The sequence below is a fragment of the Mauremys reevesii genome, linkage group 6 (genome assembly GCF_016161935.1).
Source record: "Mauremys reevesii isolate NIE-2019 linkage group 6, ASM1616193v1, whole genome shotgun sequence".
Classification (NCBI taxonomy): domain Eukaryota; kingdom Metazoa; phylum Chordata; order Testudines; family Geoemydidae; genus Mauremys; species Mauremys reevesii.
In genome coordinates, this window is record NC_052628.1 from 65,281,565 (window position 1) to 65,301,657 (window position 20,093).

At 40.0% G+C, this 20,093-nt stretch overlaps 1 protein-coding gene across 21 annotated transcripts in view; it reads right to left on the reverse strand.

Annotated features, from left to right (window-relative positions):
* Positions 1-20,093, reverse strand: part of PJA2 (praja ring finger ubiquitin ligase 2) — a 79,550-nt gene that overhangs the window by 39,972 nt on the left and 19,485 nt on the right. For 7 of the 21 annotated variants that reach the window (XM_039543886.1, XM_039543883.1, XM_039543901.1 and 4 more), the window contains one exon: positions 13,978-14,026. The exons of 9 other annotated variants lie outside the window; for them this stretch is intronic. Coding sequence is in view for 2 of the 12 variants with exons in the window: in XM_039543896.1 (XP_039399830.1) it covers positions 2,858-2,899 (42 nt within the window). In the remaining 10 variants the exon portion in view is untranslated. Of the gene's footprint in view, positions 1-2,857; positions 2,902-9,455; positions 9,654-11,795; positions 11,823-13,977; positions 14,027-18,080; positions 18,178-20,093 lie in introns of those variants that run through there. 5 more of the 21 variants (XM_039543884.1, XM_039543896.1, XM_039543892.1 and 2 more) reach the window with 5 other exon arrangements.

The window sequence follows — 20,093 nt, forward strand, 5'->3', positions numbered from 1 at the left end:
AAGGCATAATATATGCTATAAAAACATGATTAAGAAAAGAGTTAAGAACAACTGTAGCTCACATCCAGTATATCTTAAGAAGTGCTGATTTAAGAATTGCTGCCTCAAAGAATTTTTTTTACTTGTATGAGCCAGGTAAGGCAACAACTGAAAAAGGGCAGAACTAAACATTGCACAATCCACCCCTGTGAGGTCAACAGATTATATCTAAAATTCAAATCTTCACTACAAACACCTTCTGGTTTATGTGATTAGGCTTTTTCCTTATATATGCAAAAATTTACAAATAAAGAACACAGAACACTTGATTGCTCTTCCTTAAATGACATGCATTGGTGCTAATGGGTCTGACATTTGACATAACCATAAGAAGTTTTATCACAAACTTAAGTACTGTTGAAAATAAACCCAACAGAAACAACACAAAAGTCAGCTGGCTCCAGTTAGTCTCTCTCCGGTGGGGAAAAATATTGGCAGTCAGACCACATCTTCTAGAATAAACATTCCAGGTCACAAGGGGTAGTAATGGATTCTTTACCTTAGGTAACTTCATTAAGCGCAGCCATGCAAAGTAATTACCCATGTGGGATCCTATTACGGTAAAAAGATCCAGGCTAAATAGATCCTCCTGACTTTACCAAGAAAATACAGCCAAAAGTATAAGAAAACTTGAATAGGAAAAAATACTGATATACTAGCTATTACAAAAGTTTCTGGTGAAATGTTAATTCCAGTTGCAGTCTGCCTGATATAAAGTGCTCATGTTGCATAATTTCCCCAATTAATGTAATTAAAAGTTCAATACTTCAGAAGTTCAGCAGCTTTCTTTGGGGTTACATATAAGTCATTTTTCCAGTCAATAGGCCATCTTTAACTTTGCTGGATATTCAATTAACACTTTAGCTTTTGTAACCTTGAAAGCCATCGAAATTCAGATGGGGAAAGGACAAGAGGGAGTTTAGTTTCTCTGAGAGCCCACATTCACAGACAGCAAATATTTTTGGAGTTCAAATGGAAGTTCTATTTTTCCCAGCTCTTACAAGTATTCTTTCTTTAAGAACCATGCTCAGTTCAGTGGAGACAAGCAGGATAAAGTTGTTTGTTTAGACATATGATACCACTGATCAGGGGGTTTCCTCATGTACACTCAAGCGCTTTTTCCACTACCAAAGTTAGTACCTATATTACATTAACTGTCAGGAATGGTGCAGCTACACAGGTGGTAACAGCATAAATATTAAGAGTAGATGGGGGGCTGGTGTTTTTATCTCTCTCATAAAAACCTACACCACTGCTGAAGCATGTATTAATTATGCCAACACAGACACACCAAAGGAGGCAATTTTTTGTTCCAAGCAGGATGAAGCCAGAGCCTGCCCTTAGAAAAAGATGTGGAGAGAAAAAAAAGGATTTTTTTTTTCTGGAGCTTCTCTCAACTAAGATATCACCCTTTAAAAACTTCGACTGAAGAAATGGATGTAGAAGGACTTCTTATTTCAAACTAAGGGCTACAGCTTCCAGCAGAAGCCATTTGGGCTGCAGGTATGTCAATATTCTCAAAGAAAAGTGTAAAGACCTGTAACTGTCATGATTTTAAAATGTAATCTGGATACTAGAAGTTTTTCTGTGGAAGACAATGGTTATATTGTTTTCAGTACTAAAAGGTGAATCTGGAAAATTTCTGGCTGGTGAACACAAAGAAAGATGCGTGCAAGATAAACATTAATGGAATAATTTTACGTAAGTCTTAGGAACTCAGTTACAAAGCATCTATAAAGCAACTTAAAGGAGAACCAGGTTACGCCTCAATTACAGATTGGTAAATATAAGATATTATTCATGTCAAGTTGGGAAACATACAAATTTAGAAGATACTGAGAGATTCTCTCTCAATTTAAGGATTTCTCTTGTGCTTGAACTTCATCACTAAGAAAAGGCACTACGTGAGTTTGGATCTTGTTACTTATGCTTTTTCTGAGAAGTTATTTAAAGCAAATAGCAGCTTAAATAAACTATTTAAATAAGGAATCATTTTATTATTTATGCTTCATTACTGAAGATATGGAGAGCCATTACGGGTGACCTATTCTCATTTTGGAGCAGTATTTTAACTTACATATAGTTTAATCTATACATTAAATGCACATCAAGTTTCATGAGGTTTACAGGAATTCCTGAAGGCTGAGAGAAAGACTTTCACGATCACATTTTCTCCCTTTTATTTTTCAGAGTTGGAGGCAATTTAGCACTCAAGAAAGGTACTAACATCAATAATCATAGAAGATGAGGTCCTCTATTTATCCCGTGATGTACAGCATGGACAGTGGGAGAGCAAATTTCCCTATACTACACTACCAACATGCCTCAATTCTGCTCTGTGATAGGCCTCTTCTAAGGATTAGAGATTAGTGCAGTTTCCTTACCCACTCAATTCTTGGCTTCTCTTGCTAACAAAGATGCCAGACATGTTGGCACTTTTGTTACTAAGAACTGTATTTAGCTAATGAACTCATTCACATGAATCAGCTTTAGAAGATAAGAGCCTTCAAGTAATTATTGACCTCAGAATGAAGATTTTATATAATTTATACCCACAACAAAATTTTCATAGTTGATTCTCTGTATCGCATTGGCTCTTTTTGGCATAGAATCATGTTGCAAGCCCCTATCTAGTTTACTGTCCACTACATTATCTAGATCCTTTTCAGCATTCCTACCTCTTGCTCACTGAATCTGTGTTTTTGAATATGTTTTAGGACCATTATACTTCCCCACTACCACAGCCATGTGAACCATTCAAACATAAAACAATCCCTTCTGGTCATGTTGCCAATATACTGAAGTGCTGAGCAAGTACCTTAGCTAAGTATAGCACCACACATCTGTCTGTGGAAGCCATCACTATAGAAAAACAATTCAACAGTTAAAAGCAGCAACATTTATACAGAAGATTAAGGCCTAATATATTTAAAAAAAAAAATCTTCTCTTGTAGGTGCCAGATTCATTTGACTTTTCAAACCTCTGGCCAAGTGATATGCAGTTCCAACAGCATCTAACTTTGGGCCCCCTCTTTTGTTTCCACCATTCTTCCCACTTTCTTGGGAAAGCAATCCAATTCCCAAAGCACTGCCTGAGTCTGCCAGTGAGCCACTAACCATAGCATAGCTCTGGAGCAACAGCAAAGAAGATAAATCATCATTTATTATGTTTCAAATTACAAAAGCCTTTCAGCTATTTACAACTGCGCTGTGGTTGTCTGAATAGCTAAGACATTTTAAAGCTACAAATAGCATCTTATCACTGGTGTCAATGCAGCACCACATCCAATAACAAAGTGTCTGGCCCAAGTTTCGGCAATAGCAGAAATGTCTTACTGCCACAGACTTTGACTGAGATTACTTAAGCATTGCCCAAAAAGCGATCAGTTTGCTTTTCCTCGATCTATACCCGGCCTATGATGTGATGATTAGACACATAGGGGGCCTGCATGCAGAGTAGGTTTAAAAACGGGAAAAAGGAAGTTAGCATGCAGAAATTAATTTTTTAAATTTCCATTTATGTTGACACACTGCCTTTTCTATTCTGCCACTGATACAAGAGATTTTTGAGCTGCTCTACTCTGGTTACTGAATACAGTATTAAGAACATTGCCCTGCCACCATTAGCTGAAGCAAGGGAAATATAGAAATAAAATTAAATTAGTAAAAACTGGAGTTGCAGCAGTAGATCTTAACATCAAGATGCATAAAGAAAGTATAAAGGAAATACGAATTGTTTATAGTCATAAGTATTTAATAATTTATAAAGGCAATTTCAAGCAGTTATAGCTAGGAATAGTAAAAATGGCAGTCTGGGGTAGTCACAGTCAGAAACACTAAGATGGCGGTCTTGGAGCAATTCAGCCTATGGCAAGCATGCAGCCTGGGATTAAACGCAGGTCACTCCAAAACCTGAGGGAGGGGTCAGTCAGGCAAGACAAGTTCTCAACTAGGCCTTGCTTTGATTGACAGACATCTAGCAGCTATGATTGGTTTATAAGAACAAACTAATCAGAGAGGGCTTAAAGATGATTGGAGAATAGGTATGCTAATGATAAGGATTAAGGGACTAACCAATCAGAATAGGCAAAAACTGTATATAAAGCAGAGAGCTGACAGGCTTGAATCAGCAGCAGGAAGAGATCAGGAGTAGAAGGTGGAGAAGTATGAGAAGAAGGCAGATGAGAAGGAAGAGTGAAATCACTAAAGAGAGTAGAAGAGGGTTAGGTTTTTGTGACAGAACAGAAGAACTTCTGGCAGAGCAGAGGGAAAAGAAGCCTGTGGAAAGAAAGCACGACAGCCATAGTATAAAAAATAAAATAGAAATAAGGTTCATAGGTGTGTATGCTGGGAATAATAAAATTGGATGTATCTGTATGTATGTTTGTTTCTATGTATAAAGTTAAGTCTTTAATTAAAACTGATGTCAGCATCCTACACGATTGATCACTGTATGTAGAACATACTCAAAGCCATTTCCGTGACATTGCAATATTGGGTATTTTAATGCACATACTTGGGCTAACAGGATTTATGATTCTATGATTTATGTTTTGGTTTCTTAATGTATGCTTTCAACATTTATTGTATTGAGGAATATAAATACATTAAATAAAGGATATTTTGTTTTTGAAGATTACTGCCTGATTCTCGATCCGTGTCCTCCCAAGGGTAAAGAGTTACTTTTCTGGGGAGTTTCCTGAAGGCATAGGGGAAACCCTGGCAATTCCTCTAGGGCAGGCCATATCCTTTCGCCTACCAAAATAGATAACTCAGTTACTGAAATAGGCAAGCCATTGTGGGGGTGACACTACTTCTATAATATATAGATGAAAAGTTGCTTACTTGGGTCAGTGCAACTCAGCAGAGCCCTGCCATAAGAGTCTTTAAGTAGAGAAATCGTGTACTAACACCTCCTCCTGCCTCCTCAGTCCATCTGAGGAATTGTTTATTTGTCCATAAAGACTGTATAGTTTGATGTCAATCACGTTTCATCTTCACTTATTATCTTTCCAGGCATTTTCACAACTTGCCGAGCCCACTTGGGCAACCAAGACAAACTTATTGTTAAATAGATATGGTTCATGTGTTCAGTCACTTGTTTTATTCAATCAACTCACCTCTAGTTATAGCCCAAAAAATCTTTTCAAACACTTGCATCAAAAGCATTTCATGCATTCCCAGGCCCGCCGATAGCAATTCCGGAACCCAAGGCTGAACAGTCAAAGGGCCCCCAGTCCGCCTGACATTTGGGCAGTGCTGCACCTGTGCTGGCTGGTGCCCAGTGAGCTTCCGGGTGCGCTGCCGGGGAATTCTTCTGGCACGGCCAGGGCTTCCACATACCCGGATGCCTTCACCACCACTGGTACCACCCCACACGCGCCTAGGAGCCCTGCCAGAGGTGACTAGTGTGAGACACACAAAGGGTGACACCAGCTAAGGAGGTGGACATGTGACACCCCGCATGACCTCCTACATGACACTGCCTCGCCCCCAGCCCAAGGCCCCCATGGTCTCCCTGTCCCCTCCTTCCCATCCCATGTTACCTGAGCGGGGGGGCTCTGTCCTGCTGCACCGGCCTGGCTCCCCCTGGCTGTTCAGGTGCTCTTCTGGCAGCCAGGCTCCAGAGCCACTCCCGGATGCTGCCTGGTGCAGTACAGCAGCTGCCTGGGAGAGCATTTGGCTCCGGCAGCAGTAGGCCACCCCGCCAGCTCAGCTTCTGGTGAGAGTGGCCAAGCGAGCCAGAGCGCCCCCGCATGCTCAGAATTGGTTCCTGTCCCCAGAAGCTGAGCCTGGGTAGGGAGAGGGCTGCCGCTGTCACCGTTCCCTGCCTTGCTCAGCCTCAGCTTCTGGGGACAGGAGCCAACCCTGAGCATGCCAAGGAGGGCTCCGGGCTCACTCGGCCGCTGCATTGCACCGGGCAGCATAGCCAGAAGAGAAGAGGCTCTGGCCCTGTCCCACCTCTTCCCTTTGGGCTAAACTAACTTTTGACAGTATTTTGCAGGTGCAGAGAGAATATTTTCTTCATTTCAATTTATTCAACCAGTTCAATTCAATGACTACTTCATTCAAAGTTAAGAAACCAGGAAAGTTTGTTTTCCTCTTCCAATCAATAAATAAAATGGAGGCATGAGAGGGTAAGATCTAATAGCTCTAACACGTTGGCAAACATTGTGTGACCAGAAACAATCATCTCAATTTATAATACTGCCTTTGTTTAATACAGCAATTAGTTTTAAGTGTAAAATATGTTCTGATAAACCTTTTTCTTATATATCAAGCACATTTAAGATAATTTTATTTAACTAATACAGCCCAAATTTATTTTTTGTGTGTGCATTTTTAATTGAATTCCAATTTTCATCCAAATAGAGCTTGACACACAAATCATAAGTAAAAAAAATTAATCTATTAAATAAGAAATTTATCCTTCACCATTTTCTAATATAATAAAAAAATAAAATTTAAGACTGAATAAATATATGTTAAGCTCTATAACTGCTTAAGTCAATTTGTAAAGATATAGTGTATTCCTTTTAATTATTAAAAAGAACCACCAAATTTAGCATAAAGGCTAGAATTAGTAGCATTTAGTGTCAAGACTAGAGTTAGTTTCAAATCAACATGCTTTAATGGTTACCAACCAATGAAATAACTAAAAAGTACAAATGTAAAGCAAAGATTACAAGTAATTATTTAAATCAAGGTTTTCTGTTCTGTTTTGTTTGATTTTATTTAAATCAATCCACACCCTGGCTGAGATCTTGAAAATCTGGTTTTATATTCCTAGCACTTCCTCCAATCCTGTTTTTAAACATCAAACAATTAAGTTTCCTCCACTTCCTTTGAAAGACTATTCCACAGTCCAAATGATCTTGAGCTCTGGACATTTTTCCAGATACTCTGCTTAAGTTTTCCCTTACTTAATTTCATCCCAACACATCTAGTTTCATCCCCTTAAATCGTTCTAAATAAATCCTCTCCTTTCTTGGTATATATATGCTCTCCTCTGACCTACTATTTTTACCTATCACTAAACCAAGAAACATTTAGGGTATGGCTACACTTCCAAATCTGCAGCGCTGGTAGTTGCAGCGCTGGTCGTCCAGCTGTGCAGGGCCAGCGCTGGTGTGTGGCCACACTCACAGCTACCAATGCTGCAGTGTGGTCACATTTGCAGCGCTGTTGGGAGTGATGAATTATGGGCAGCTATCCCAGCATTCAAGTGGCAGCAACGTGCTTTTCAAAAGAGGGGGGTGTGGGGCAGTGTGACAGGGTCCGGGGGAGGGGGGCGGGAGAAGAGAGAGTGGATTTTTGGAACTGACACTGTGCAAAATCAGAAAATTTTCCCACCCCCTTACTGTTAACTGCAAACAGCCTGCATCCAACATACTCTCTTTCCCCCCTCTGCCCCCTCCCCCCCGTTTCTCTCAAGCAAAGCAAACACTCAACCCCTGTGAATGACTCCTTTTCTCTGCTGGTCAAGCAAAATGCAAACACTCAACCCCTGTGAATCACGCAGGGAGGAGGATCTCATTTGATTGTTCACAGATTGATCACAGCAAACAGGAGCTGATAAGCAGCTCCAGTAGAGCAGCTCCGGTAGCAACCGGAGCTCCGGAGGTTCACAACAAAACAAAGAGAGGCTGCATAACAAAACAAAGGGAGTAATTTAGTTAAAAGCATTCTGGGATACACCCTTATACGCTGGAGGCCAATAACAACGCTGGTGTGTGGCCACACTTGATGACCAGCGCTGCAGCACCAGCGCTGCAATCCTTATTCCCCATGCTGAGTGAGGTGTACGGCCAGCGCTGCAGCCAGCGAGTTGCAGCGCTGGAAGTGCCCTGCAGGTGTGGCCACTTACTAATTGCAGCGCTGGAAAGCCTCCACCAGCGCTGCAACTCGCAAGTGTAGCCATACCCTTAGTAATTTTAGTCTTTCCAGGCACTTTAAGTCATTTTCATTGCCTTGTCCTGGACTCCCTCCCATATAGCTTTAGCTTGCTAATATGGAGGATTCCAGAAAAGAATGCAGTATTTCTTAGTTAGCTAACCTGCTGTCAGCTATCAAACCTATGTCACTTTTTCAAACGTCTCTTCCACTAACTATTTTGATCTACAATATTTTACAATTATTCAAGCTATAATTTCATTTTTTCCCATTACCTGCCATATTTCCAGCCACTCCAAGGCTTGGTCTACACTAGCAACTTATGTCAATAAAATATTTTAACAAAACAGCACAAGAATTTTTGAATTTAGTTAAACGTTCACATTTTTTTAAAATCAGGTTTGTTTTTGTTAAAATTGTTTTTAACTAAAATTGTTGAATGAAATATTAAAAAAAAATTAAATCGACTGTGTCAGCCAAGTCAACATGAGAAACTTAAAATATTGGCTTCTTTAGCTAACTCAGTTGTCTTCACTTTCATTTTCCTGTTTGTTCATAATATGGAAAAGAAAAAACAAGCTTTCCTGCTTTTTCAGGTCCCAAACAATTTCTCAATTTGGAATGAATTAGTCCAAAGGAAGAAAATATTTTTTCTACACTGGCAAAAGAAGCTACTGCTGTTAAAAGTGATTATCACTTCAACAGTCTCTGAATCCAAGTGCTTAAGTGACTTCCACCAGTTCACTGGTGTGACTTTCTTTAAAACATCAGCAGCAAACATTTATTTCTTGAATGGTTCTTATTCCCAAACTGGGTCTCTTTTATGGCCTGCTGCCATTAGAGGTTTTCCCTTCTGTGGTTACACTCCCATTTTTTGATGATTCCCCATTGACAACTGTTTTTTGAGATCTGTGAATTAGCCAATTCTTAATCCATTTAGGTATATTTTATTGATATTGTGCAGTGCTAATTTCTGAAACCAGAATATTATGTGGTACTAAGTCAAACGCCTTATAAAACTGAAGTATATTACACCTATACAGTGACTTTTATCAATCAAGTTTGTAATCTCTAAGAATGACAACAGGTTTGTTTGACAAGACCCACTTTCCCTAACACTATTACACAAAGAATTAATGTTAACCTAGGATGAAGAGATGAACAGAATGGAAAATCCAGAATTATGGATCACAAGAGAAATGGACTGTGAAGCTCATCTTCATGTTATCATCCCCTATGAAATTCAACTAGTTGACAACATAGGATCTTTCATCCTTAGGTAGACCGTTTCAGCAGACTAAGAACTTATCACAGAGTTCACAGCCTTCTAAGGCCCATGTGTCTTAGAAGGCATCAGAAATAATGTGTTGGATTGAGCTCCATTTGTCATTTGAAGACAGACTCACAGTATGCAAGCTACCAGCTAAAGATCAAACCGTAAATTATAAAGCACAATGGCAGGGTACTACGTTTCCTCTAAATCATTTATACTTTGTTGATCTGCTTCATCGTTGACCACTCACCCTTCTGCTCAGTTGTTTGCCCACCACAAGCCTTGGTGCACCATAGGCAGTAGTTGCGCAAGCAGTCACAGCAATGCTCTAAAACAGAGTCCTCTGCAAAAATAGCTGACTAGGGTTCTGATCCTGCAAACACTTAAACAAATGCGTAACATTAAGCAACAGAAAAGTTAATGAGAATTTTAATGTGCTTAATGTTACAAACATACAGAAGTGTTTTCAGGACTGCAACCTAGCATTGTAAAATACTAACCAGTTTTCCTATGGGAGCTTTTATGTAAAATGTATTGCTGCTGGTGATTAAGAAAATAACCCAAAATGAATTAATTTCTGGGAAAACCAAAAATGAGGAGAAAATACACTTGAGCAGACAAAAAGAAGAAAGAGCACAGAGAAGAACTGTAACAGATGCAGAAAAGGAGAAAAATGAACAGAGGTAAGGAAAAGGCAAAAACAACAGCAGTGGTCTCAACATTAGTTCCCCAAATTTCTCTCCTTCCCAAAAATTATATCAATATAACCGAAGAGAACTACCAAAATGAGTACTTTTGAGACATTTTAACAATCTTAGATTATAACAATTTAGCCACTTCTATTGAGTACTAAAGTTTTTGGTAAATTGTATTAATCATATTTTGGGTAATTATTTTTGAGAAGTTATTAAAACACTGCCTCATAACTCCAAATAAAAGTTCTAGATACATAATTTAGTCCTCAAGTTCCTTAAACTGCCTGTGCAGTAAGCTAGTAACTGATACTTAATGTTATTGTTTCTTTCCAGAAGATATATTTGAAAGCATGAAAGAATGTATGAAACAACTCTATACTTATTCAAATCTACATTATTTCAGTTTTTGCTGGCCAGGGCTCAAACTAGTGGGGAGATTATTCCACACCTCACTGCTCCCAGATGAAAAAAGGAAAAATATTGAGAAAAAGGAGCAAATAAATACTTTAGAGTGGTGAAGAGACCTACCACTGTACCCCAATGTGGCCATTCCCAAATCAAGTACTTGTTGTGACAAAAGCTCTTGAAGTTAGCTGTGGTTGATGTTAGTGTCTAAGTTTACAGATTTTACACTATGTGCACTGGTAGACTCTTTGCTCTAGGACAGTTAACCTTCTAAGTTAAGACATTCCACCATCCTTAGCCACCTGGGATTTACCTAAAGCAGTGGAGGACCATGCTGTAGGAAAATATTTAAAATGTACTTAAGGTATTTGATTTTTATTAGCTGTAAGTTACTTTCAAAGTCTCAAGAGTATTATGCTTTGTGGCAACTCAAAACTGTTTTGTAGGTTACTTGAGAAATGTACATTGGTTGTTTCCATAAGCAGTGTTAGTTCAGATACAAAGATGTTAACAAATGGGGGTGCTTCAGGGATTTATTCTTAGGCCTTAATTATTTTTTTCTTCTTGCCAACCTTTTATTTCAGCTATTTTTGCCCCAGGCTGAAAGCAGCCTGTAGTCTGATTTTAATAAGCTGGCAGCCGGCTCTCCACTGAGTTGACTTTAAATTAAATGAAAATCATGATTTTTGGTTCACCTCCCAGATGGGGGTTGGTCCTGCTTTGAGCAGCGGGTTGGACTAGATGACCTCCTGAGGTCCCTTCCAACCCTGATATATACAGAAAGTGACTGCTTCATTAATGACTGAAACAGCAGATGGTGATGTCTTGTAGCAATTGACCAATTTAAGCATCAGGAATCCTTCCTTTCAACAAGCCAGTATTTCCTTTATAGTAGATCAAAGTTCAGAAGCACTGTACAGATAATTTAATAAGTGTGAAATACTTTGTGAAGAAGCAGGTGTTCAGAAATACCTGGTCCATTTTGGACTATGGGGATTAATTTATATTTAAAATTATTTGGTGTGCTAATGCATACTTTGAAAATATTTAACCCAGTGAGTTTTGACATTGTGAACTTCAAGCACACAGAATCACAGAAATAATAGCAATGTAGGACTGGAAGGGCCCTTAACAGGTCCTCTAATCCAGTCTCCTATACTCAAGGCAGGACTAAATATTTGCTACACCATCCCTAACAGATGTTTGTCTAACTTGTTCTTAAAAACCTTCAATGACAGAGATTCCACCACCTCTATAGGTAATTTATTCCAGTGCTTACCTACCCCTACTGTTAGGAAGTTTCTCCTAATGTCTAACCTAAATCTCCATTGCTGCAATTTAAGCACATTATTTTTTGTCCTTTCTCAGTGGTCAAGGAGAATAATTTATCACCCTCCTCTTTATCATAACTTTTTACATACTTGAAGACTTATGTACCCCCTCAGTCTTCACTTCCCCAGACTAAACAAACCCAATTTTTTAAATCTTTCCTCATAAGTCATGTTTTCTAGTCCTTTAATCAAGACTGTTGCTCTCCTCCGGACTTTCTCCAATTTGTCCACATCTTTCCCACAGTGTGGTGCCCAGAACTGGACACAATACTCCAGCTGAGGTCTTTTCAGTGTTGAGCAGAGTGAAAGAATTACTTCTCGTGCCTTGCCTATAACACTCCTGCTAATACATAAAAAAAACAAAACAAATTTTCATTTGTGGGGTTTTTTTGCAACATTATTACAGTGATGACTCATATTTAGCTTGTGATCATCTATAACCCCCACATCCTTTTCTGCAGTATTCCTTCCTAGGCAGTCATTTCCCATTTGGTATTTGTGCAATTGATTATTCCTTCCTAAGTGGAGTGCTTTGCATTTGTCGTTATTGAATTTCATCCTATTTATTTCAGACCACACTTCCAGTTTGTCAAAATAATTTTTAATTGTAATCCTGGCCTCCAAAGCAACTGCCAGGCCTCCCAATTTAGTATCATCCACAAACTTTGTAAGTTTGCAGAAGATACACGACTGGGTCCTCTATAATCAACTTCATCAGCTAAGTCACTCCAAACTAAACAGTATACCAGATCATATATGTGTATTCGTAACTTGGCATTAGCATGTTTATACTCACTTATCAGACATAGACAGCAAGTGGCTACTGGCTCCATCCAGTCTATCAACTTTGAAATACCCAGAGTCAACAATTACTTTAGGAGATGGCTATGTAAGGCTGAATCTTCAAACTAGGATAGTCTACCTACTCTATTAGAACAAGCCCCAAGCTACCTACTCTATTAGAAACTTTTTCTCTTTTATCATTGCTAATGTAAATTATCACTCCATACTTGTGAATGCAGACTACTATTTAAATAGAATCCAGCAGTATACTGTTTATATGGTAATGTAACTGAAATATGCTGTTGTAATTCGGCAACTGTCCTTTTGGATCCTCACCAAAAAGATACTTGTCCCATCAAACCACCCTAAATGAGCAAAAAGTTGTTTTTTAAAAAATACACATAAAATGGGTAAAGATACTTTTTAAAATAGAGCATTGTGCAAATTCATTTCCCCTCAATAGAACATCTGAGTGCATATAAATATCTGCAGGTATTTACACCCATCTCTTCCTGAATTCCAAGGAGTGGGGAATAATACAAACAGTGAAACATTTAAAATGGTAATCAACCTTCTTTTACTTAGGGTTTGGCTACACTTGCAGGTGTGCAGCGCTGGGAGTTAAAGCTGTCTTCGTACAGCTGTGTAGGGAAAGTGCTGGAGTGTGGCCACACTGACAGCTACCAGCGCTGCAGTGTGGCCACATTTGCAGCATTTGCAGTGGTGTTGGGAGCGGTGCATTATGGGCAGCTATCCCAGCGTTCAAGTGGCTGCAACGTGCTTTTCAAAAGAGGGGGTGGGGTGGAGTGTGACAGGGAGTGTGGGGGAGAGAGACAGAGTGGATTTTTGGAGCCGACACTGTGTCAGTTCCCTGCCTTGCAAATTCCTACCACTTCCCCCACACTCTTAAATGCAAATAGCCTTCACACCAGATAAGCAGCTGCTCCGACAGACTCCCTCCCCCGCCGTGCTGTTTCTCTCCTCAAACAAACACTAGCTGTGGACATTCATCCCCCTGCCTGCCTCATTCACAGCAAACAGTAGCTGTGTTTGTTTTTTAGATAAGCAGCTCCAGGAGTCCCGAGTTCACAACAAAACAAAGAGAAGCATCATAACAAAACAAAGAGAGTTCTTTAGTTAAAAGCATTATGGGAAAATTCCGGAGGTCAGTTACAGCATAGTAAGATTAATCACTGTTTACACTGGCACTCCAGCGCTGCAGCACCAGCGCTGCAGTCGTTATTCCCCAGGCAGACGTGGAGTACAGCCAGCGCTGTAGCCAGGGAGATACAGCGCTGTATGTGCCTTGCAAGTGTGGACGGTGAGTGAGTTGCAGTGCTGTAAAGCCACCACCAGCGCTGCAACTCTCCAGTGTAGCCAAGCCCTTAAAATTTAGCTCTAATCTAGCATTCATCTGCAGATTCAAGGAGTTGTGCCTTCCCTTACAGTCAGTGTTTGTGTGTGGATTTTGTCCCATAAAAATAATTCTAAACTGTTATAAGAATGAGAATAAAAGATCTTAAGCATCTATAACCAAAGAAACACAGAGAAAGCTAACCTTTTCAAGAAGAAATTAATCCAGGTTATCAAGAGAAGTTATCAAGCAGCTGAAAAGTAAGAAGGAACATTAATATTTTAATCAGCATTTATATAGGTTTGCTTTCAATTAATACTATGCTATAATCAGATATATCACGTCTCCATTCAAAGCATTGGGAATTTCCCCATGGAATTCAAGGGGAGCAGGTGGTGGCGGCACTGTGTGAAAATTTCTGAGATGTAATTAAAGGTGTTTATACCTGGAGCTTTTCCATATACACATTTGTCTTGAAAGAAACTTGTTTATTTTTAATAACTTTCAGAACATAGCACAACCAATTTTTTGAAAGTACTAAAAAAAAAAAAAAAATGGTGGGGAAGATTACCCTAGGATTACCCAAGATCAATGTTGTTTTTTTCCGTAAGCAATGCATCCCTGTGTTAAAGTATAATTAAAAATATTGATTTTTAAACATTTTTCTCAAATATTTATCTACATGACTGTTCTAGCTTTGTTATGTCTGGTACCATTGTGTTCATGGGAGAAAGGGCTTTCCAATGATACCCAACTTGACTCATTTCCCATGACACTGTATTATCAAAATTTCCATCAACCCGAGAGCTTGGAGCTAGGAACAGCATGTCCCCTCTGTCATGCCACTGAGGGCAATACCATTGAAATTACGATTCTGTAGATTTTTATTAGTCAAATGACACCTCCCTTACCTTTCTATCACTAACTTGACCACAGAATGAGATTTTACTATGTTGTGCTCCCACATTGCATAAGCAAAACTGGAAGAAGTGGAGAATCCAACTCCAACGTTCCAGAGTGATGGCACAGATAAGAGGAGGGAGGTGGTAAGTGCTGCATTAGCATAAACTAATTTCCTGCTTGTGGCCACCACTCCCCTTTCCTGAGTGTATTCAGCATGAGCTTTGCAGTGCAATGCACTGATGTGGATGTGAAGAGCTGAGCGGGAGATAACTTGATCTTTCGCCGCCTACCTAGAAGCACCAGACACAAGTAGTATGCTCAATTTCAAGGGAAGGGAACGCTCTTCTGTTGCTATATGGTATTCTGTTCTGGAATATTTAAGCTTCCATATAAAGCTACCAATGGGATGGTTCCTGCAATAGAAAATAGGGAAGACCCTCTGGGTTCAGAGGAGGCCCATGGGAAGGCAGTCAGGGACTCTCTCAGACTACATTTGCTAAATTGTTCAATAACTGTTTCACTGATGTGATGTCATCCCTGTCCTGTGCTAACTCCACTTGCTTCTCATTCATTTCAGGGTCTAGTTCAAAAGTATCCTGCATGGTTTTTAAAACTCTGTTGGTTTTGCTCCAAATGAACACGTAGACCTCGACTGTGAAATCTTTGTTACCTCCTCTGATAAATTTATGAATGGGATTAGATGATGGGGTTGCCTGTGGTAGAAGGGTACTGAAGTAAATGTTGCAGGACGCCCCTTCCAGTACTGTCGCTTATGTTCGTCCCCCTCTTCTTTTGTCTTGCTGTCTCTAGAACACTCACTCCATCTCTAAAAAGATGACAACTATCCATGACTTCTTCATATCTCACTAGCTCCAGCTCCTGGCTTTCACAGAGACCTGGATCCCTTTATCTGCCACTGTCTCTGTCACCTCTTGCAAAGGCCTCTTCTCCTTTTAAATTCACTACCATGGCTCAGACACTGGGAGGTGTTGGCCTTCTCCTCTCCCATTCCTACTGCTTCCAATGCCTCCCTCCTCCCACTCTTTCTCATCTTCTGAACAGCACTGCATCTGACTCTTCTCTCCTCTTCCCATCAACCTTGCTGACATCTACCATCCACCTAACTCCTCACACCTCTCCATTCAACCTGCAGCTCTGGAACATTTCTCCCACTCACCAAAAGGAACGTTCACTTGACTTGGTCTTCACCAACCACTCACACTCTCTGATCCTGTTGATGAATTCCACACTCCAACCGTCACCTGGTCTCTTTCAACATAGGCATCAGTCCTTCCCCCCATACACACACATCCATGCCCTGTCACTGAGTCTTCTCATAACTCCAATCCATCAGCACTGATTTCTCATCTGCTCTGAGTCCTCTCCTCCCTTCCCCTCTTCCCTTTCTTTCATTGCTATTGTGGTTGATTCTCTCCACATTTCACTCTCCTCCACCCTTGACTCTCTGTCCCTCTTTCCCATTGCAAGATCCACTCTGCCAACCCCCAAGCCCTCGCTCACCTGCAACATGCACTTCCTCCACTCCTGTTCTCATGCTCCAGTTTCTCTCTGGAGCAAATCTTCTGACCAGACTGAATTCTTCCACTATAAATTAATTCTCTCCTATTCAGTTCTGTCAACTTCTCCAACTTAATTGAATCTCATTCCTACAATCTCAGTGCCTTTTCACCACCTTTCAGCACTCCTGAAAATCTCCCCTCTTCTCTCCGTACAAGATCTCATCGATTTATTTCAAGAGAAAATTGGCAAAATACATGACCTTCCTTCCTCTCCCTGACAATTCTCTCCTCCTGTCAGAGATGCAGCATCTCAACATCTTTCCTGTAACCTCTCCACGTCCCACAGTGAGCCCATCCCACCACATTTCCCTTGCACAGACTCTCATCCCATCCCTTGCTTTTCTTTTAACCTCTCATTCTCCTCTGGGCTTTTTCCCATCACATACAAACGTGTTAGTGTCTCCCACTGCAACAACCCCATCCTTGACTCTACTTGATTCTCCAACTGCCCCTTCTCCAAGCTCACTGAACTCCGTCTACAACAGCTGTATGGAGTTTCTGTCCTCCAGTTCCATCCTAGATTCTCTCCAATCCAGCTTCCACCTTTTGCTGGTCTCTAATGACCTCTTCCTAGCCAAGGCTCAGAACCAGTACTCCATCCTCATTCTCTTTTGACACCATTTACAATGCTCTTCTTCTTGAAATCTTGTCCTCCTTTGGCTTCTGTGCTCTGTCCCCTCCTTGTTCTCCTATTTCTCTAATTACTCCTTCAAAGTGTCTTCGGGGGGTACTTTCCTCATTCCCCCTCCAACTTTCTATGAGAGTTCCTTGGGGCTCTGTTGTTGATCCCTTTTTCTCTCTGCATCTTATCTCTAAGTAATCTTATCTGCAAACAAACATTCAACAACCATCTCTATGCTGATGACTCTCAGGCTATGGCTACACTTAAACTTCAAAGCGCCGCTGCAGCTGCTCTGTGCAGCGCGCGCGCGCTAGCTAGTCAGCGTCAGCGCTGCTGGGAGAAAAACCTCCCAGTCCTGCTCCCCCTCCCCCTGTGGGAATAGGGAGCGGGGAGCGGGGCGGCGCTGGGCGCGCTGGGCTGGGGCTACACTGGCGCTTGCGCCGCGCGCAATTTGCAGAGCCTGCAGCAGTGTTTTCACACCCTGCTGCAGCGCTGCAAATTTGTAAGTGTAGCCAAGCCCTCAGATCTACCACTCTCCTCCAGACCTGTCTTCTGTCCCAACTAAAATATCATCCTCATTCCTTGACATCTCCCTCATGGATGTTTAGCTGTCAGATCAAGCTCAACAAGGTTGAAACTGAGCTCTTAGTCTTTCCCTTCCCCACGCCTCTCCCCACCCCTCACCCCGATAACTTCATTCTCCATCACTACAAATAATACCACCATCCTGCCTATCACTCAGTCCTATAACCTGAGCATCGTCTTCAACTTGGACTTCTTTCTAGTCCTCAAATCCAAGCAATGTATAAATCTTGCAGATTCTTACTGCATAATATCTCCAAAATTCAAACTTTCCTATCCATCCACCCAGGCAAAACTCTGACCCAGGCTCTCATCATCTTGATTTCTGCAACTTCTTTTTCTCTGACCTTGGCAAATGCAGTCTTGCCCTATTCACATCAGCCAGCCTGCTGTTACAAAGATCATTTTCCTAGCCCATTGCTTTGGTCATGTCAACCCTGTCTTTGCATCCCAATCTTAGCTCACCCTTCTCTATCACATCAAATATATGCTGCTGGTCTTCACTTCAAATGCCCTTCACAGCCTATCCTCGTCCCACATGTCACGTCTCATTCATTGTCAATGTGATAGCCCATGATGCCAGCCTCCTTAGCCCACTTGTTAAATTTTCAAACAAGCACCTTTGAACTTTCTCACATGGTGCCCCTCATTCTTGGGAGGCGCTCCCCATAAAAATCTGCATTATCCTCTTTCAAATCTCTCCTTTTTCTATGATCCCTACAAAAAAAATTGACAATGGTTAGGCAACAATTGTCTCGTCAATTCTTTTTATTCTCCCGTCTGTCTGTATCTATCTTACTCTTGTTTTATTACTTCGATTGTAAGCTTTTAGGGGGGATTTTGTTCTGTGTTTATACAGCACCTATCTCAACTGGGTTCTGATCCATGACTGAGGCTTATAGGCACTACAATAATAAAATAATAATAGCATTCAGAAGACAATCTAAATGCTTCATATAATTTGGGGCTAAGTGTTTTATGTCCACAATAAAGAAGCTGCATTCACTGTTTGCCACTGCCAATTATCATTATGTAATTTTTAGTGCTACATTTTCTACAGTCTAACCAAGACTATATTGTTTTTTGTTTTCAGTTAGTTTACTAACAAGTTGCAATATTTCTTCTGCATCTTCTCCAGAAGTATACAAGGCCCAATCCAGAGGCCACTGAAGTCAATGGAAAGATTCTCATAGATTTCACTGGGCTCTGGGTAAGGCTCAAAATTCAGAGTTTGGCCATTAAATGCTTTCCAGTGGGATGGGAAAGAACATTTCCTTGTTGAAGTACTTCTCCCCCAAAAAGTCCACTATTATACTTTTATTAGCGCAAAATAAAAGAAGCTGAAGTGTAAAAGTAGAGAAGACTTGCTTCCTTGCTAATGGGCAGGAACTACGTTTTGCTTGATATGGTTTGTCCAGAAAAGATTAACCTTTTTTCTTTCAGACAAAGGAGATTTACTATTGTAATACAAAGTTTCCCTTATTTACACTTTTAGAAAAAAATATTCCTGTAATCAAATTTCCTACCAGATTACACTAACACATTTCCTTTTCCACTTCTTAGGAGGTGAAACTCCATTTTGACCAAAAGAGATTATTAGTACCAAACAACAAAAAAATTAAAAAAAATAAGGTCAAATATATAAATGCTCCAATATCAGATTGATACCCTTATAAACATGCTAGCATTACATCTCTAGAATGTATAACATAATCCAAGATAAATACTCTAGAAATGTGATAGAATCAAGTTATATGAGCTGAGCGTTTATGCTCAATATCATTAATTACATCAAGATTACATTAATCTCACTGCTTTCCTACCATACATTTTAACCCCAAAGTACAATTTCACATTCACTGGTAATCTCGATATTTCCCCCCCTATGACTGATTCATTTGACAGTAATGCACCCTTTATCCAAGTGAACTGCAAAAGAATTGAACATTTGCACCATTGTAAATTTGTCCTAAAAGAAGCACCAATTCAGAGACTTTCAACACATCTTTAATGGCTCTGGGAAAAGGACTGCATACACAAATTTTCAGCTTCAGTGTATTTTTTTTTAAATGTGTTGCTTTTGAAAAGCTGCTATAATCAATGATTTTACAGTAAATGCAAAAGCATTCTGTAGGATTTTTGCACTTATAAAGCAAAATTACTCAGATTAGAAAGTGAAACATTTTAGACTGAACCTGTTTTATTATTCAGGAAAAGGAAGGCGATTAAATAATTGAAATACTAAAAGCTTTCAGAAGTAACTACTGTGCATATACAATAATTATGATATCTAAATATAGACTGGTTTTCTTCATCAGAAAACCAATCTACATCTTCTAGTTTAAAAAAAACTAAAAAGGAAAAAAAAATGTAGTGTGGGTTGCACAGCAGTCACCACAGAAGAGTTGTGCATTTTGCTAATATGAGGGTAGCCATGAGAGCTCTCAATCATTGGCTAAGCCTTGGGTGATTTGCTCCTTACGCCAATTCTGTCAGAAGAATTCTTTTATAGACGAAAGATTAAAACTAAACTAATAAAGTGTACTAAACTAGTCATTCCTTATGGGTTGCTTTGCAACTGAAAGGTACATTTTTACCTAAATAGCGACTGAAATTGATGGATGTGCTGTCTG